This window comes from Haemaphysalis longicornis, unplaced genomic scaffold (genome assembly GCF_048455015.1).
Source record: "Haemaphysalis longicornis isolate Haplotype H1 unplaced genomic scaffold, Haemaphysalis longicornis Haplotype H1 scaffold_1, whole genome shotgun sequence".
In the NCBI taxonomy this organism is placed as follows: domain Eukaryota; kingdom Metazoa; phylum Arthropoda; class Arachnida; order Ixodida; family Ixodidae; genus Haemaphysalis; species Haemaphysalis longicornis.
In genome coordinates, this window is record NW_027526203.1 from 42,446,478 (window position 1) to 42,464,989 (window position 18,512).

Sequence of the window (18,512 nt, forward strand, 5' to 3'; positions counted from 1 at the left end):
TTTGCTTTGGTAATTTTTTTATATTCGTAAGAAATCTGTTGTTTGCAGATAATACTTTTGGAAAGCCCTATCCTTTCTCTATCATTTCATACCCTACACTTTATTCAGCATCAGTAATTTTCTGTAGCAGAAAAAAAAAATTTCTCAAACTACCCAAAAACAGATTTTTCCGCGGTCACAAAAGTGTAATGACCTTCAGGCACTTTGTTGTAGGCGAAACTGATCATGTTTTGCCAGTGAGGAGCTGAAGGGAAAACCAATTTAGTGATGCTGGCAGAAGTCTGTGGTGCCTGCAGTGCGAGTCCTCCACGGTGTTCCAATTTGCAGCCTCTGCACCCATATGTTGCCTGTTTGCGAGATCGTTGTGGGAGCACACAAATAGGAGGGCATAAGGAAACAACTTGCAAAACAAAAGGTGGCGTGAAATGGGCAGAGAAGAGACTATTTGATGCCCAAGATGGGCTTTGAAGGGAAAGACAAACCACAAGTTTGGTTCATTCAAAAGACTGCCTGGTTAGAATAATACTGACAGCAGTTTTAACGTAAACTGCTCTCAAATAAGCTATATCATTAGGAAAAAAAGGAATGGCCATGCGACCCACTTGCTCATTTCCCACAACAACCTATGATGTCGTACCAGCCTGCTCTGCGATTGCCGGAGGCTCGCAACAGCAAACGCAATTAGGCAGAACGAGCTATTTGTGCTTAAATTTAGGGCACATTCTTTTTAAAGCAATAAGAATGGTGGGACAAACAGTGGAAGTTACGAAAGCACATGTAAACATAGATGTACTGATGTCCACTGCTGTTGGTACTGCACGCACTATGCTTTGTTTAGCTGCACATCACTGCGGGGCTTAGGGTTGTCTCAGACGACACTGGCCAATTGACGCAAGCAACGGTGTCTTGCGTGACCATATTTGTCGAGCGAGCACTCTGCTTCACGAAACGATTTTCTCCCAGAACAAAAACTAGCCTGGTTTAAATATGGTCAAAAACAAACCAAAGGCAGAAAACGGCTTGCCACGATATGGTGGCGCCATCTAGGTTCAGTAACGTAAACAAACATGCGAACCCGGCTGTGCGCAGTCGGCTGCAGTAGAGTACCTCGATTCCAGCGCCGCCGCACAGGGTGAAGACACCTTTTGCACGGTCCCGTGCCGCTGCAAGTGGGTCGACGTGCTCAATGGGTTGTTCTTCTCGTTTCCCACGACACCCAGCAACGGTAAACAGATAAGGTGATCCAAGCTTCGCCAGTAAAGTGCGTTGCGGTGATAATTTTAGCGCGGTTTTGATACACTGGCTTGCTTCGGCGGCGAGTGACCCAAAATGGCGGTGCCAGTGTATACGTGTCTCCACCCTGTACGGCGGCTGCGTGAATCGAGGCACCCTAGGCTGCAGAGCGGTCTGTTCCTGTGATGTCATTGCAGACCACGAAAACACGATTTAGTGGGAAAATCAAAATTTTAACTTTAACTGATCAATTTCTGGGCTGATCAATAAAATCGAACTAAAGTTACATTTTTATTAATTCTTTTCTGTCACTACTTAAATTTTGACTTTATTTGCATGTTGAAAATTGTGTAACAAAAAAAATGCTGCGTGCATATTTTCAATTTTGGCACAGTAGATGTGACAACTTATGTAGATGATGGGGGGAAAAAATCAGGTGGTTATCCGTGATGATGTAGGAAATAATGGCACCTATGTAATAAAAAACATTGTTTTTAGATAATTGACTTTGAAGAAAGAAAAGAGGTGAAAAACAACTTTTTTGCCACAAACACCACGAGTCATTTATTTGGCGAGCACCAGCTTCGTAATTGCAGTCACTTTTTGGAATATAGAGTGTGAGGTACAAAGTATTGTATTCGTACAATTTTAACGCTTGTGATTGTAACCTGGAAGCAAGTTTTTTTAAGGAATTCTTTTAAGAATAAATATGTGCAGCAACTGGCAAAGATACGCGCATCAAGGAATGTGCATGCCAAAATTTACTCGTGCGATAACGGATTGTTTTGGATTGGATTGAGTTGGATGTTCGAGTCCATGGCGGTGCTACTGGACACTTTGAAGGAGATTTTGGTTGTGCGCTGAATTGTAACGTGCCCACAAATTTGAAGGCTACTTTTAGCGTAAGAAAGGTCTGTGTTAGAGTTGCGGAAATACTGTACTTGCAGAGACTGGGAGTGATTGAAAAGTTATTGGGAGACAAATCACTGGGAACTTGGGAGACTTGCAAGGGCAATTGCATGCCCTGCCTGCGGTGTGGGGAATGCAGGGCCTGCGGCAGGCGCGGGTGCAGCTGATGCGCCGGCTCAAGGAGGAGTCCGAGCGCCACCGACGGGCGCAGACTGAGCGCGACCGGGAGGTGTGGGAGCTGCGGCAGCGGGAGCGGCAGCAGGAGGCGCAGATGGCGCGTGCAGAGCGCCTGAGTGCCCAGCGCATTCAGGTCATGCAGCGCCGCATGGAGGAGGCCCTGGCCGCCAAGAACCGCCTCGAGGCGGCCGCCCGACGCCGACAGGAGAACCGCGCCCTGGCCACAAACATCGACGGGCTCGCCAGCCGCACCAGGGTGATCTGTTCAGGCTTGAGCATGCACACTTGTGCTCCTAAACCCTGCGCGGCCTTTTATTTGAGAACACAATCCACATAGGCAAGGGGGAACTTTGCATGGAAATCAGGGCTCACAGTAGCTGAGCGTGGCAACTTTAAGGGGGGACGTGGCTTTCAACTTTGAAAAATGACCAAAACATCATTTTTTTTTTTGAAAGCCACATATTCGGCTTCTATGTTTCCTATTCTGTGCGTCTGCAAAGTTTTGTGCTGAAAAGCGTCGCAAAGTGGCATACAAAAATACTTTTTCCGCTGAAAAGCGTCGCAAAGTGGCATACAAAAATACTTTTGCCAGGCGCGGTGACAAAATATTAGCGCAAAAGGGCGAAAAAAACGGCAATTTTCGGAGCGCTGTATCTCCGCAACGGTGCCACCGGGCGCGGCCATTTTGATATCGTTAGATCAGCCGAGCGATCGTCTTTCCGATTTCGCTCGTCTGTTTTATCTTCCTTCATTCACAAACACACAAACTGCACAAAAGAAACGACGCACAAACGAAGCTAGAAATTGATGCTGAAGCGCTGTAGGCCCTCCGGTCGAGGCGCGCTAAAACGACCCTCCTGATTGGGTGTCGCGGTAGCAACGCAAGATGGCGGCGGCGCGAACTCTGTACTGCGTGTGAGTTCATTTTCGCTGCTTCGCTCGGCCAAGTTTCTGTTCAGTCTGTGGTATTCAACACGGACGTTATCGCGATGGGAATGCCTGAGATCACGTGCCAGATTACGGGAAGATGTGCGGCTCGACAGGCAAAGGTCATCGAACGTTTCGTGGTGCGTGTGAGTCTAGCGTCTTCAATAAAATGTGCTGTTGGGCTTGTTGGTGCATTATGAATTACGAAAATTGCGCTAAATGGACAAACGGAGGAAGGAAGACAGGCAATGCGCATTGTCTGTCTTTTTTCCTCCGTTTGTCCATTTAGCGCAATTTTCGTAAATCATGACTCTAGCGTCGCCAGACCCCGAAAAGTGACACGCGAGGTCCGCTTGCGATAGCGGTTCGCGAAGTGAACTTTTAGTCGGAGTTGCGATGTTTACATGCTTAGTTATTGCTATGTTTGACAGTGGGCTCGCCAGCCTTGGGAAAGAAACGGACGATGCGTCAAACGCTGCGGCGCGCACGGCATAGCCGTTGCGCATTGGAGCATCACATGACTGCACAACTTCAGGTTACGATTGAACGCCAGTAGTTGTAATTAAGGCCTACGACGTTAGATTTAATCTTAGCGACCTGACCAGCCATATCAGGGATAATCAAAGTACGATATGTCGCGGCAAGCGTGCACTGTGATGCGCGCGAGCCATATCGCTTTCCTTGCGCAACGTTTCCCGTCCACTTCTAATAATGACCCGCCGCGGTGGCTCAGTGGCTAAGGCGTTGCGCTGCTGAGCACGAGGTCGCGGGTTCGATTCCCGGCCGCGGCGGCCGCTTTTCTGATGGAGGCGAAAAGCAAAAACGCCCGTGTGTACGAGATTTCGGCGCACGTTAAAGATCCCCAGGTGGTCAAAATTAATCCGGAGCCCTCCACTACGGCGCGCCTCATCGCCTGCGTTGCGTCGGCGCGTTAAACGCTACAGTCAAAGTCACTTCTAATAATCATGCAAACAGGTTTGAGTTAGGAATATAGGAATAAAAATATGTTCTCTGCGTTAAAAATTTACCATTCTGTCGCAGCATTTTACAGTGAATTTTTAAGGGAAATTATTGATACTGATGCATATAATCTGTGGCTTAGGGCATACTGGCTGTGCTGCGAGAAATATTGGATGCCTTGAATGTCAAAAGTAGTAAAAAAATGCTCTTGCATTGAAGTTGGAGTTATGCAGAATATTATACCAAGCTTCAAAATAGCTCATTTGCATCCTTGTGGTATGCAAACTTTTGGCAATGAACACCTGCACATATCAGTACTAAGTTGCTGCCCCAGGCAAGATTATAAAACATAAAAAAAGCCAAGAGTCATTTTCAAATTTAAGTAAAACAAAAAGCTTCACTTGTTGCCATGGTGACAACACTGCAAAGGGAAGTTGTCCAATGCGATACAGCCAATCAGCTAACCTACTTTGCATTGAAAACCCATTGAAAACTATCTCCCCTTCCATTTGGTCTGCAAACTGGGCTATGCACTGTTCACGGAGGAGCTGAAAATGATGTTTTGTCGAAAGAGAAAGTCTGTAAAAGGCACTCCAATTTCAATGCAAGGCCTTCCAAAAGCCCCATGTTCAAAAGGACACGAAAGGACAACCCTGACGACTTCTGATAAGGGAAACCTATGTTGCAACTTCTGAAGCCGTTTTCTCAAAACATTTTTTTTTTGCCACCTCTATCGCTTGTTCCAGGGATTTATTTGTGACCGCTGGGTCTATTATGATTCCGTTTTTTGCATTACATTTCGTGATGAAAAGTTCAGGTCGTGACACTCTTGGTTTTCCAGATTTGTTTTTTGTAATTTTTTTATTCAACTAGTCATTCACAGTCAACATGCCTGTTGTACCTTAATTTCTAAAAAACTGAAAACTAAAAAACATTGCGTTGTAAAAAAGAATTCTAAGACTGTCCCGACCTCGTCCATTCATTTGGAAATGTAAAGCACTTCGAACAAGTTTTCTATCGTGTTTTATAAGGGCTCAAGCTTGGTACAAGCGGAGCAGAAAGAAAAATTAATAAAGAAGTTTTCAAAATATTACTTTGAAATTGTTATGGTGTTATCACAGAAGCATTTCCAGCTGCTGTGTCAATGTTTATCGAAATCCACAAAGAAATAAAAATGTTGATTTTGAAAGCCACGTCCCCCCTTAAAGGAGCCATGCAGACAAAACATGTTTGTCTTATTCAAAAGTTTCATAATTTTTAGTGCCCCCAGTGCTTATCCGGCAGCAAACTATGCCGTATTCACTAAGAAATTAATCAATTTAGCAAAATAAAGAGATGGGCTAGTTGGTGAACATCCATGAGTGAAACTTAAGGGGGGACACTGGTCTTGAGGACATTTTTGTTATTTTTTAACCTATGTGCTTGAGATTTACACATTGAGTGTATTTCTACACCCTGAGCACAAATATGCAGTCAGTTTTCGTCTATGGGGTGTAAGTTTAGAGTTGTGCAACATGTTATGTCACTTCGTTTCGGGCAATTTTTTCATTACGTACCTATGAAATACTCAAATAGCTTTAATTCCTTTGTGCTCTAGAAGGACCAGGGAGTGCAACTATACCACTGCAGTAATTTTAGCATGGTTTCTGCAAACGCTGTAAAATTCGGAAATGTCAGGTCATCAATTTGCAATGTTTTTGTAATACTAACGGCATAAAATCTTGTGCCAGAAAAAAAGAAATTCTGTACTTTTGGGGGTTTTATTGCACTGTTCAGTTCATAAGCTTTCGAATGCAGCAAAAATGATGTAAATGAAACCAGTACATCCCAAGATATTGTACCCGACAGCTGACCATGTGGGAAAAAAATTGGTTCTGAGAAAACAGGGCACGAAGTTTTCAAACATAGGCAAAAATGGTCATTTAGGTGACTTCAAAGGGCGACAGCTTTGTGAATACTTATGATATAGCTATGATATTTTGCAGGTACATTCTTTGGGACCTGTAGACTGCAAATAAAATTAATACAGAAAATTGATTTTTTGGCAAATTTTCGGTCCTCAAGACCAGTGTCCCCCCTTAAGCACAAACAGACACAGGGACGAGAAAGGGAAACGACACCAGCGCTTATGTCGTTTCCCTTTCTCCTCCCTGTGTCTATTTGCGCCTAAGTTTCGCTCATTAATCAATTTAGGTTGAAAGTGTGATTCTACCGCCATATCATGTGTTTTTGTGATGTCTTCACAAGAGTGGGTATTGAAACGAACTTCCAGTGTGTCATTAGGCTTTTCAGCCATCCTTACTGTCAGTCCTCCTAGGTGGTGCTGCCATAGTGAGCCGCAGACTGTTGTACGCCGTTGCTTTATTTTTGACCGTATTTGCACCTGCATTGTTTTTGTTACGGTAGAAAGTAATCGTTTCGTGGAAGGTGGGGTATGCTCCACAAACAGAATCATGACAGACAACAAAACTTACGCCAATTGGCCAGTGCCATGTAAGACAACTCCAAAGCAGCAGACCGCTGTGCAGCTAAAACAAGCATAGTGCGCCCGGTACCAACAGCAGTGCGCATCAGTACCTCTATGTTGTGGGATATGCGAGGAGTTCCTCGGGGCGACCTAGCCAGTCCTGGCGTAAGCCACCACGCTAGCTCCCGGCGTGTCAACCACGCGGGCTCCCATGCCTACGGCAGCCCAGCGAGGTTCGCCGATACGAGAACACAGTAGACAGTAGTGCCGAAGCACAGCCGTTTATTTGGGGAATCCCAAAGCATACGAGCACAAGGCTCGACGGCGTTCACGAATCACGCCGTCTGGGTTGTGACCGCGAGCGGGAGGCAGGCACTCACAGCGCGCGACAAACAACAGTTCCCACCTGAGAGACATGGTATCCGCAACCGCCGCGGTGCTCCGCCGATCTCGCCCCGACCGGGTCTCCGACGAGACTCTCCCGACTCCCGCGCGCCTATCCCCGCACACATTGGTGGTGCCATCTCTCGGGGGACGCCGACGAACCAGCGGAGCACCGGACCGGTTTCAGCGCACAAGTCTCTCCCGAAGCGCGCGCCGGCTCGGGATCGCGGGTCGCGGTTCTCCACGTTGCACCACACTCGTCACGACGTCTCAAGTCAGCAAAACAGCCACCGAACGCCACTCCCATGCCAGTCCACACCAAGGTTTGCCACACGATGCCGTCGTCGCGATGCTCGCTTCGCAAACCCGCAAACACATTGCAATGGTTCCGAGTCTCTCGCGGTTGGGCAGCACAGCAGGTTGGCAGGCCCAGGGGTAGCCTGCAGCCGCAGCCGACGAACGCCGGGGTTGCGCCATGATGTGACCACCCCCACTCCCAGCTCGAGGCGGCAACAGGATTGGCCGTGCCCACTGTGGCTGCCCGAAGGCTCGCGCCGCTCTAGTAGGCGCCAGATCCCGCCGCCTCCTGGGTTTCGTGGCCGCTTTGGCCGCAGGTCCTCCCGAAAGGTTGGCTGCCGCCCGGCAGGCCGGAGCAACTGGCGGTAGCTCCGCGGGCCGCACTCGGCCTCGCCGGTGGTTCAGCAGGCCATCCTCGCTGTCCGTGGCAGTGGTGACTGGCCTGGCTCCCGGTGGTATCCGTTTGCTGCAGGTCTCGCTCTCATCGACTGGTGCAGACGATTCCCTTACTTGAAGGCGGGAGCAGCGGGACTCCGCAATCTCCTGTGACTGGCCGGAAAGGTGCATGCCCGAGGGTGCTCCCCCTTGCACGTTCGCTTGCTCGCGGAATCACGAGTCCGGCAACTGTGCCCCAGCAGCCACCCCCGCCTGGAGGCAGCTCGCTTGACTATTACGGGTTGTCGGCATCGAAACACCCGTCCGAGCTATTTCGGCCTGGTGAATTGGTCGGCAAAGCTGCGTCAGCATCAAACAGGCGGGGCTCCTGCAACTCACTCGCAGCAATACAAGCTGCCGTAGAGCCAGCGCCAACTGCAATACCAGCGGCTTACGGGCGCACATCACCGGTATAGGTCGCCTGAGAGTCCGTCTCTTACTAAGACTGGCGATCTCTCGCGACCAACGAGCCCGCAGCCGAGCCGCGCGAAGCTCTTACTGCCTAAACGCAATCTCGAGCGGAGATTTCACGTCATCGAGACGCACGCACTCCGGAAGCGCGGAGACAACGGTCCCATTGCTCCCGCTTCCCCCCGCAGCGAGAGGAGACTGATTCTTCAGCGATCCCCCTCGCTCTTTGTCAGGCGTCAAATCGGCAAACACTCCGCCTCGGACTCGAAGCGCAGTAGCGGTGGGCTCATCGTGCGGCTTGCGAACTCCCAAACACCGCACCCTCGCTCGGTAGTGTCCGCTGCTCCTGCGGGAAACTTCAACCGGCGCCGCCGGCCCGACTGCGCGGGGACGGCGCTACGAGAAAGGCGACCCGCCGCCATGTTGGAACAAGGCCACGCATCTCCCGTTTCGCAAGCGGGCCGTGACTGCGGTGCTTAGAGGTATCCTTATGACGCACCGCCTGGTGCGTGTAGGAAGGTTCACACATTTGCCGTCACGGCTGTATTGGGCATCCTAACTGTCTGCCTGCAAGCGACTGGCGCGAGGCATTTCGTCCGAAGTCTTCCGGACAAAGGGTAGCGGGCTACGACTGCAGCGACGCATTTCTCGGGGAGCTAGCAACCTCAAATTAGCGGGCTCCCATGCCTACGGCAGCCCAGCAAGGTTCGCCGATACGGGAACACAGTAGACAGTAGTGCCAAGCACAGCCGTTTATTTGGGGAATCCCAAAGCATGCGAGCACAAGGCTCGACGGCGTTCACGAATCACGCCGTCCGGGTCGTGGCCGCGAACGGGAGGCAGGCACTCACGGCGCGCAACAAACAACAACAGTTCCCACCTGAGAGACATGGTATCCGCAACCGCCGCGATGCTCCGCCGATCTCGCCCCGACTGGGTCTCCGACGAGACTCGCCCGACTCCCGCGTGCACACGCTCGCGCCGCCCGCGCCTGTGCGCCTATCCCTGCACACATTGGTGGTGCCATCTCTCGGGGGACGCCGACGAACCAGCGGAGCGCCGGACCGGTTTCAGCGCACAAGTCTTTCCCGCAGCGCGCACCGGCTCGGGATCGCGGCTCGCGGTTCTGCACGATTCCCACAATGTTTCCGTGTACTTTCGTAACTTCCACTGTTTATCCCAGCATTCTTATTGCTACAAATAGAATGTGCCCAAAATGTAAGGGCAAATAGCTCGTTAGGCAAGCTTACGAGCCCCGTCTAATTAGCGTTCGCTTTTACCGGCCTCAGCCAATCGCAGAGCTGGCTGGTATGACATCACAGGTTCTGTTGCGGGAAATGAGCTGGTGGGCCGCATGGCCATTCCCTTTTTTCCTGATTATACAGCTTATGTGAGTGAAGTTTATGTTAAAAGTGGTGTCGGTACGATGCTAACGAGGCAGTCTTTCGAATGTACCAAACTTGTGCTTTGTCTGCATGGCCCCTTCAGACTTCATCCCAGTGCTTTGCGCAGACCGCATAGGATGCACAAATTTCTCTTCTTTCCTCGTAATTTTCGACACATTCATCCTAATGACCCTGCAAAGTGGGGCTACTGTGTTCTGTTAAGAGGGTTCAAAGTTGCTACCCAGTGGTCTTAGAAAAGGGAGCCTAGGCTTTGCTCTGATTTGCATACAAGGCCAGTCTTGCTTTGGCTGGAAGCCTTGCGAACTTCTTTACCCCTCTTCCCTGTGCAGTGCTGGCTGGAGGAAGAGCTGACCATAGTGTGCGGCAGCAAGAAGGCCGAGCACCATCTACACTCGGTCATTGAGGACCGCAAGGCCGTCGCCGTGAAGGTCCATGACCTCAACAAGCAGCTGCAGGAAGGCGACGTGGCGGTGCGTGCCATGCTGTCGGTGCTCGCATTTCGCATCGGCTTTTTCTCCACTTGTCTGCGCGGCCAGATATGTACTGTAGTTGTATGGCTGTGAAGTCATACAAGAAATGTGCACTATATATGGATTTGATAATGCTGTAGTTTGGAAACTTAGCTATACAAGGAATACAGTTGAACCCCACTATAATGAACTCCACTTCAACAAACTTTCCCCTGCAACGAAATATTTCCAATTCCCCGTCAGGCAGCCATAAAAGTCAATGCAACAAAGTCCTCGCCATAACGAACCATTTGACTGGCTTGCTATCGTTTCAACGAAATTTGCGCTAATGGGGCTGGGTTTGAACATTTATTTTACGATAAAATAAGCATAAAGCCAGCCATCTGTAGCTTTTTATACATTCAGGGCACTTAGTTTCACCGAAAATGTGCGCCGTATGCCCACACCACCACCTATAAACAAAAACTCGTAGATGGATGCCATTGTTTGCTGGTTATAACGATATGGCTTGGTGTCTTCCCGTTACGCACAGGCCCGGTTCCCCAAGCTGGAGCTACATCCAGTCCGTGTCCAGTTGAAATTGCACAAATGTGCTCTGCTGCTGGCGCGACGGCGTCATGTATGCGTTGTGAGCAGCTGTCATTGCAGTGTTCCTTCTGCAATTCTTTAAAATCAAAAGCAAAGATAATGTTGTCATGTTCAGTCTTGAACCCGCGTCGTCCTATCTAAGTTGCTAGCGTGCGGTCACGATGAGGATAATATACGGGGCTATTTTTCGTGCCCTTCCGTGGTGTGTTGGGGCAGATTTTGCCTCAACGAATTTCCACTTCTGCGTCTTGTCAGTTTTGTTGCAGCGAGATTTGACTGTGGTAAAAAAAATGTACACAGGACAGTATAATGCTATGGAAATGATCCAAGACGTAATTTCTATTGTTGCCTGTCAAGACGGAAAAGAACTGGTCAAAAAAGCATTTATCCCTAGCATTGTAGTATGTAAGAATCTCTGGTTGATCCCGTACTCCCAAAGTACAGACCTCCTTGACTACTGCTGTCACAATTGGGTAGTTCCTTATAAATCACTCTCCCACTGAGCTAAATGTGGTGGTGGCAACTGCTTTGAATGATGTTATGGCACTGAATGCCACAGAAGCCATTTAGTCTTTATGCAGCCACCTGAAATACTTCGTAAATGCTTGTCAGGACAAACATAGGAATGACTGCATGAACAGCAGTGCCACAGCCACACGGTCTGCTTGGAGGTGGCTGCTACCTTGTAAAACTGCCTCCCACAGATTCTATCTGCATACCTGCTATCTGGTACCCTTGGACATGGCGGGCTTGCATATGGGAAACCTCCAAGTAGAGTACCAGCCCTCCATTGCTTTATTCTCGGGTGGCTCTAATGTACAGAAAATGTGTGATGCAATGAACAATCTGGTTCCGAAATTCTTTCTCTGAGGAGGGTGTCTTGTGCAACTGTCCACTATTGCATACTGGTTGCAGCATTGGTGCCGCTTAATTATACCTAGCCTCGTATTCATGAGGCAGGGTTCGTAGCGGTCCTTGAAAACCCCGTAATTTTAAAATAGCATTGTCAAGGCCTTGAAAACCCTTGAAATTTTTTAGGTCCTTAAACTTCCTTGGATTCGTCAATAGGCTTCTGTTCAGCCAGTTTGCAGTGGACGCCTCTTAAACGCCTCGCAACTATGTGCTGGAGCCAACAAGGCATCCAGTCCAATCCGCTCCTGTAGCTCCTGCGCAGTACGACAGTCTAGCGTGGTTACAGCGGCAGCGACGACCAAAGCTAAGCCTACTGGTGCGTGGATAGTCCAAGTGGTGTCTTCTGCAGCTGCAATTTGCCGGGGAAGTGTAATTTCCAGCAGTCGTGGTTGAATAGTGCTGCTTGTAAGAAGTGGATTTCACCGGATACACTGAGCTTGCATCGGGCTGAGTGCAAGGCATGTGGGAAAACATTCGGTGTGTCATCAATGGGGTCATCTGCTCTCAAAGGTCGTATGAAAAGCGCAAAACACATGAAGAATATGAAAGCAGCCAGAACGCGCAGTACTGTGCGGAGCCACTTGACGACAGCTGTTAATAAGCAACACATCGAGCCAACTCCATCAACGTCGTCGGATCTGAGCAGCCTGTGCAAAGCTCACGGGAGTGGGACCGACGCGGAGATACTGTGGATCCTGAACATGGTAACATCGCACTATTCCTACAAATCGTCAGCACATACAGGGGACTTGTTCAAAAAAATGTTCCCGGATAGCAAAATCGCTGAGGCATTTTCCCGCAGTGAAAGGAAATCTGCATACGTGGTGTGCCATGGTTGGAGACTACTTTTTCTCATGCCTAGAATGCGAATCAAAGCAGCCTGATGGTTACGCCATTCTGTGCGACGAGTCTTTGAACGACTAGCTGCAGAGGAAACAGATGGACATACATTTGCGGTACTGGAGCACAATGCCCAAGCAGGTAACCACGAAATTTTACACACTGCTGTTCATGGGACATTCGACTGCCGAAGGCCTTCAGGAGAAGCTTCTGGGGGCCCTGGCAGATTTGCCGCTTGCGAGAGCTGTCCAGCTGTGTATGAATGGTCCCAATGTAAACCTAAAGTGCTTTGTAGGAATGCAGGAATACCTGCAGCAGAACCATCAAGTTCAGTGTTTGGACCTGGGCACTTGCGGACTTCATACCATACATAACTCGTTCAGGGCGGCTGTTCTTGCCAGCAAGTGGGGCCTAGAGAATCTTCTTTCAAGCCTCAGTGCCATTTTTCATGATGCGCCAGCGCGAAGGGAAGACTTCTCTGCTGTGACAGGCCAGGTGACATTTCCCCTCAACTTCGCTGCTCATCGCTGGCTGGAAAATGTTCCCGTCATTGAACAAGCCATTATGTTGCGGGGCAACGTGCAAAAGTTTGTGGCATGTGCAAAAAAGAAAGAGGTGAACTTGCCGAAGTGTGCGTCGTTCATCCAGCTCAGTGACTTTTGCCAGGACCCACGGCTGTTGGCCAAACTGAAGTTTGCTCTGGGCATCGCGATTATTCTAAAACCATTCCTCACAGAATATCAACTGGACGAACCACTGGTGTTCTTTTTGAAAAGCGATCTCGTGTGCTTTGCGAGATTCATCCTGGGTGCTGTCCGCTTCCACAGGAATTGTCAGCATGCGCAAGATGGACCTCGTGGGCCCAAATAACCGTGTATCAGGGCGTCTACCAACCGGGAAAACTGGGAATTGTCAGGGAATTTGGGCACGTCTGGAAAAGGCAGGGAATTGTCAGGGAATTCTTCAAAAATGTCACCAAGTCATGGAAACTGAGGGAAATTTGGCTCCCTCTGTCTCCCAACTGACACCCGCTTTCAACTGCTGGCGCGTCCCTACGCGCGAGCTTCATAGTGTACAAACGCCGGTCTGGCGACGAAGGGCCACGAAAGAATGTCTCCACCCTGCAGCACTCGCACCATACCGCGGGGTGAAGTCTGCAGATGCTCGGAGGCTGCTGCGAGCAGAGTTTATTATATATAATAGAGGAAAATCTGGCACTGTAATAGTGCCCCATATTTCCCTAGACACTGTTATAGTGTCTAGACGAGCAGCGCTTCAGCAATCGTGGCGTCGTGTACCGCGGAGAAGCGTTCAACCATTATTTAGCATGGCTCGCCAACAAGCTGAAAAGGTCCCCGCGGCTGCAAAAACCTAAATATTGTTATAAAAGTTATTTGAAGGTATTGTATCAACGAAACAGTAATGCTAATATTTTTTTCTGGCATTTTTAAAAGCTTTGCGAAACTTGAACAAAACAAAAATAGTTTCCACTGTTGCCTTGATCGTCAGGGGACACAAAAGGCACGTTGCAAGGCAGGCCAAGCAAGCGAGGAATGCTTCCAGCTGAAAATTATATCATCATGGTTGCGACCATGGCCTCAGCGATCAGCTGCCTGCGTCCTGCACGCTGTAGCAGCGGCGCCCAGCAGCTGATTGCGGAGGCCATGTTGCGAGGTTGTGATAGCTCCCAGTAGCGCGGGTGGTGCGGGTCGGAGAAGCGCTGTTTGCAAGTTTTGGCCGCGGGAGGCGCTCGCTACCGCACCAAAATGAGGAGCGTACTTGGAAGTTGTTGCACGCGTTTGTAGCTCCTCCATGCATGCCTCCATGCCTCTATGCCTCCATGTTGCCGTTGGGACCGTTGTGGCGGTTGTTGTCTTTTCTTACCTTGTATGAGTTCTTTCGTCGAGTGAGGTGCTATGCCACCTTCGAAAAAGTGCTTACCGTATTACCCGATTCTAACGCGCACTTTTTTCCCAAAACAATAGGCCGAAAAATCGCATGCGCGTTAGAATCGGATATAAAACCGAAAATGCCGAAACAGCGGAAATTTCGTCCCACCCATCGCCATCGCCATCCCAAGATGGCGCCAAAACTTTTAGCAACGATTTTTCGGACGCAGCAAGTATAGTGAACTAGAATACTTATTCTAGTTCACTATAGCAGTAAGCCTAGGGGCCTAGACTTTTCTATCGGCGTGCACACAAATCGCCAAATCGTTTAACTTGCGCGCTTGATAACAGCAATGGCAGCAGCGGCTCCCACGCGTTCAAAACGAGCGGTCGGCTGTAGCCTGCACCTCTGGATGAGCTCTCGGGATGGGCGTGCGAGGCATGGGCCACGATTCCATCGACCATGGTGTAACGTTCGTTCAGAAGTGTGGTATCGCGAACGTGCTTGAAGGCACCGAGGACGAGATGTTGTGGTCAGCGGAGAGCGACGAGGAGCGAGATGCGTGAGATTACTTCGGGAAATAAATCGCCCGTTTCTCTCGCATTCGTTTGTCTGGGTCACAAAGTCCCGTGCGCGTTACAATCGGAGGTGCAAGTTTTTTCGGTTTTTTTTTCCAGGAAAATGGGTGCGCGTTAGAATCGGGGGCGCGTTAGAATCCGGTAAATACGGTATTTAACCTGGATTGGGTCAACGCCAACGTTTCTGAGTGCGCGTCATGAATTAGAGCAGTGCCGAACGACGCAGGTAGGGCTCACTGCGCAGCATGCCAGAAGACTTTCTCACTCAGCAACATGGGGAACACTGCAGTTGCCAGTCACGCTGCAAGCAAGAAACACCAAGCCGCTGTGAGCTCAACCCAAAGTGCTTCCCAGACAAACCTCCGTGCTTTTTTTAGTATCGGATCCAACTTGCCGTGTTCCGCTACTGGTGATAGTGATGGTGCCGCGGTAGTGCCAAGCCCGAACACCGAAAGTGCGCCTGCCAAGCGCGTGGTTGTTGCGCCTGATGGAAAGGCATCTTTGAGTGGTTTTCTTGTGAAAAAAGGTGTCACAAAGGCAAAAATTCTTTGGTGTCTGAACACCATAGGGACACATGGATTATTTCGTTCAGCAGTAGCGTCAGCAGCCCTTTTTCCGATCATGTTTCCTACGTGTAATATCGCAAAGAAGTTGCAACCTGGAAAGGACAAAGTCGGCTACACGATTTGTTACGGTATTGCTCCGTACTTCCGAAGCAGGCTGCTGACCAAGCTAGGTGGTGTGCCACACGTGGTCGTGGCTTTTGACGAGTCTCTGAACAAAATTGCCCAGAAAGAGCAAATGGACGTTTTGATCAGGTTTTGGGACCCTGAAGACGACGTCGTGAAAACGCGCTACCTGACGTCGTGTTTTTTGGGCCATACTCACACAGAAGATATAGCTGCTTCACTCAGAAAGGCTACAGAGAATATTGAGCAGGCCAAGGTGCTACAAATTTCTATGGACGGCCCCAACGTCAACTTGAAGCTGTTGAGATCCTTGAAGGAGGAGTTTGCTGCATCGGGTGGGAGTCAAAAAATGCTTGACATAGGAAGCTGTAGATTGCACGTTGTGAACGGTGCATTTAAATCACGCCACAATGTGACAAACTGGCACATTGTAGTGTTTCTTCGAAGCATCTACAACCTTTTCAAGAATGTTCCCGCACGTTGAGCAGATTACGTCAGCCTCACTGGAAGCACACTTTTTCCACTGAAGTTCTGCTCATTTCGTTGGCTGGAGAACAGCAAGGTAATTGCTAGGGCTCTTCAAGTTCTGCCTAACTTGGTCACATATGTTGACCACTCAGTAAACGAAAAGAAAGCACCAACCTGCAGCAGTTCTGTCGCTGTCAAGAAGGCTATGGCCGACGAGGTGCTGCCAGTGAAGCTGGGCTTTATGCTTTCAGTTTCGGAAGAACTCGAACTGTTTTTTGGCTGAGTTCGTCAGAAAAGCCAATGCTTCCTTTTCTTGCATCAGCACGGGATTGCCTGTTGCGCTCCCTGCTGAGTCGAATAGTATTGAAAGAAAAGCTGAACGCTGCTGACACGTTCTCGAAACTATTGAACATTGACCTTGACAACTCCGACAACATGATTCCTGTAGCTGCCTTCGACATTGGACTTGCTGCAGAAAGTGAGCTTAGGAAGTTGCCTAAGCCATCGCACATTGCCGTGGTGAATTTCAAGAGAGAATGTATTTCGTTTCTTAAGGCGTGTTCAAAAAAGATAATTGAAAGGTCACCTTTGAAGTACAAGCTGACTAGGGGCGCCAACTGCTTGAACCCTGCGGTTTGTGCTACATCAGTTGGAGCTGGCCAGAAGCAGATGAACATTGCACTTAAAGTGCTTATAGAGCACGGGTGGCTCTCAGGGCTACAAGCGGAGAGGGCAAGTCGCTCATACGTCCAGGTGTGCTCAACCAGCACCGCACAGCCTCTCATGCAAAACTTTGATCGCACAAGGCAGCGCCTGGAAACGCTATGGGTTGAACTAGAACTACTTCTCTTTGTTAAGATTGTGCTTTGCCTTTCGCATGGCAATTTTTCTGTGGAGCGCGGATTTTCAGTGAACAAGGATTGCCTTGTGGAAAACATGGAGGAGGAGCCGTTTGTAGCGCAGAGGTTAGTCTATGATGAAGTGTCCGCAGCAGGAGGTGTTGCAAAAGTTGATGTCACAGACGAGATGATTGAGATGGTCCGTTCTGCTAACATCAGATGGAAAGAAGAATTAGAAAGGAAGAAGCGGGAGCGGTTGCAGTTGTCAGATGTTGAAAGAAAGAAGAAAAGAACTGCTGCTCTTGTGAAGGAACTCCAACTGAAGAAGCAAAAGATCATGCAAGATGCTGAACATTGGGCTTCAATGCTGCAACAAGAAATTGAATCGCTGAAAACGTGAAAGGTGCTCAGACTCTGTTTGTAAATGCACAAAAGTTAGTCTTTTTAATGTTGCATACTATAAAATAATCCTTTCAATGTATTGTTATAAAGGAGTTTCTTTTGCAGTTGTGCAAGTGCCCTGTCTTTTCTTACCGCTAGATGTTTCACTTTCTGTGCACAGTGTCTGCTAAACAGGCCTGTTAGTCAGGGAATATGCTTAGAATAGTCAGGGAATTTTGAGAAGTAGAATTGGTAGATACCCTGGTGTATTGTCAGAGAAAGTTGATATTGGGCACGCTGTTGCCGCGAAGGTGAGCGCCAAAGGTAGATTTGCCTTTCGGATGGAATGCAGACACTTCCTTGTAAGCACAACCAAGAAGATTCTGGAGAAGAGCCCGCTGACGTAGCATCTAGTTAGGAACCTGTCATCGCTTGATCCCCGTCAAATGGCCTCAAAGTCAGATGACTGTCTTGCAGGCTTCGGAAAAGTCCTAGACGCGCTTATTGCAGTTGTTTGATTGAGTGAGCATGGGTGCGATTCTGTTCGATTGGGGAATACACAGAACTTCTGCAAGAGAAGAAACACAAACACAACCTGCGGGAGTTTGACAAACACTCCCTTGGCCTAGATGAGTTCTACCTTGAGCTGTCGAAGGGTGACTCATCCTACATGCACCTGGGGAAGGTTGTCCGACTTCTTCTCGTCTTGAGCCACGGGCAGGCAAGTGTTAGAAGAGGCTTCAGCGTCAACCGTCAGGTCTCTGTCGAAAACCTTAGGGACATCTTGTATGTGTCACAGTGAATCGTTTGCGATGCTGTAAGCAAGGCTGGTGGCGTCCTGAGCATTGAAATAACGAAGGAGTTGCGGAAGTCTGTCACAGCTGCACACAACCGCTATCGGGCCTACTTGGAGGATACAAAAAAACAAGTGATGGAACAGACAAAGGCATCAAAGAGAAGCCGTATTTAAGAAGAAGTACAGAGCATCAAGACAAAAAAGAAGAGGGTGGAAGCAGCCACTGCTGTTTTAACAGCCTGTGCCGACAACCACGCTCTGCGGGCAGAAGCCACAAGCAACATCACTTTTATTGTAAAGTCCAACAGTTTAAGAAAAAGAAAGTCCCTGAAGCTTGCACAGATGGATGAGAGCCTTCTGGAACTTGGCTCTTTCGCTACCGCCCGAAAATTGACTAATTTTAGGGGTCCAAGAAAACATTTTTTTTCCTGCTAAAAAATTGGTTAGGCACTAAT

The 18,512-nt window shown here is 49.0% G+C and overlaps 1 protein-coding gene and 2 pseudogenes across 1 annotated transcript in view; all 3 read left to right on the forward strand.

Moving 5' to 3' along the window:
* The window catches only part of LOC144166164 (chromosome-associated kinesin KIF4A-like), a 104,141-nt gene that overhangs the window by 55,874 nt on the left and 29,755 nt on the right, over positions 1 to 18,512 (forward strand). Inside the window, exons 15-16 of the mRNA XM_077695787.1 lie at positions 2,282 to 2,575; positions 9,936 to 10,076. Coding sequence (XP_077551913.1) covers positions 2,282 to 2,575; positions 9,936 to 10,076 — 435 coding nt within the window. The remainder of the gene's footprint in view (positions 1 to 2,281; positions 2,576 to 9,935; positions 10,077 to 18,512) is intronic.
* Positions 11,939 to 18,492, forward strand: LOC144174003 (uncharacterized; annotated as a pseudogene).
* On the forward strand, positions 14,333 to 17,280 carry LOC144174012 (uncharacterized; annotated as a pseudogene).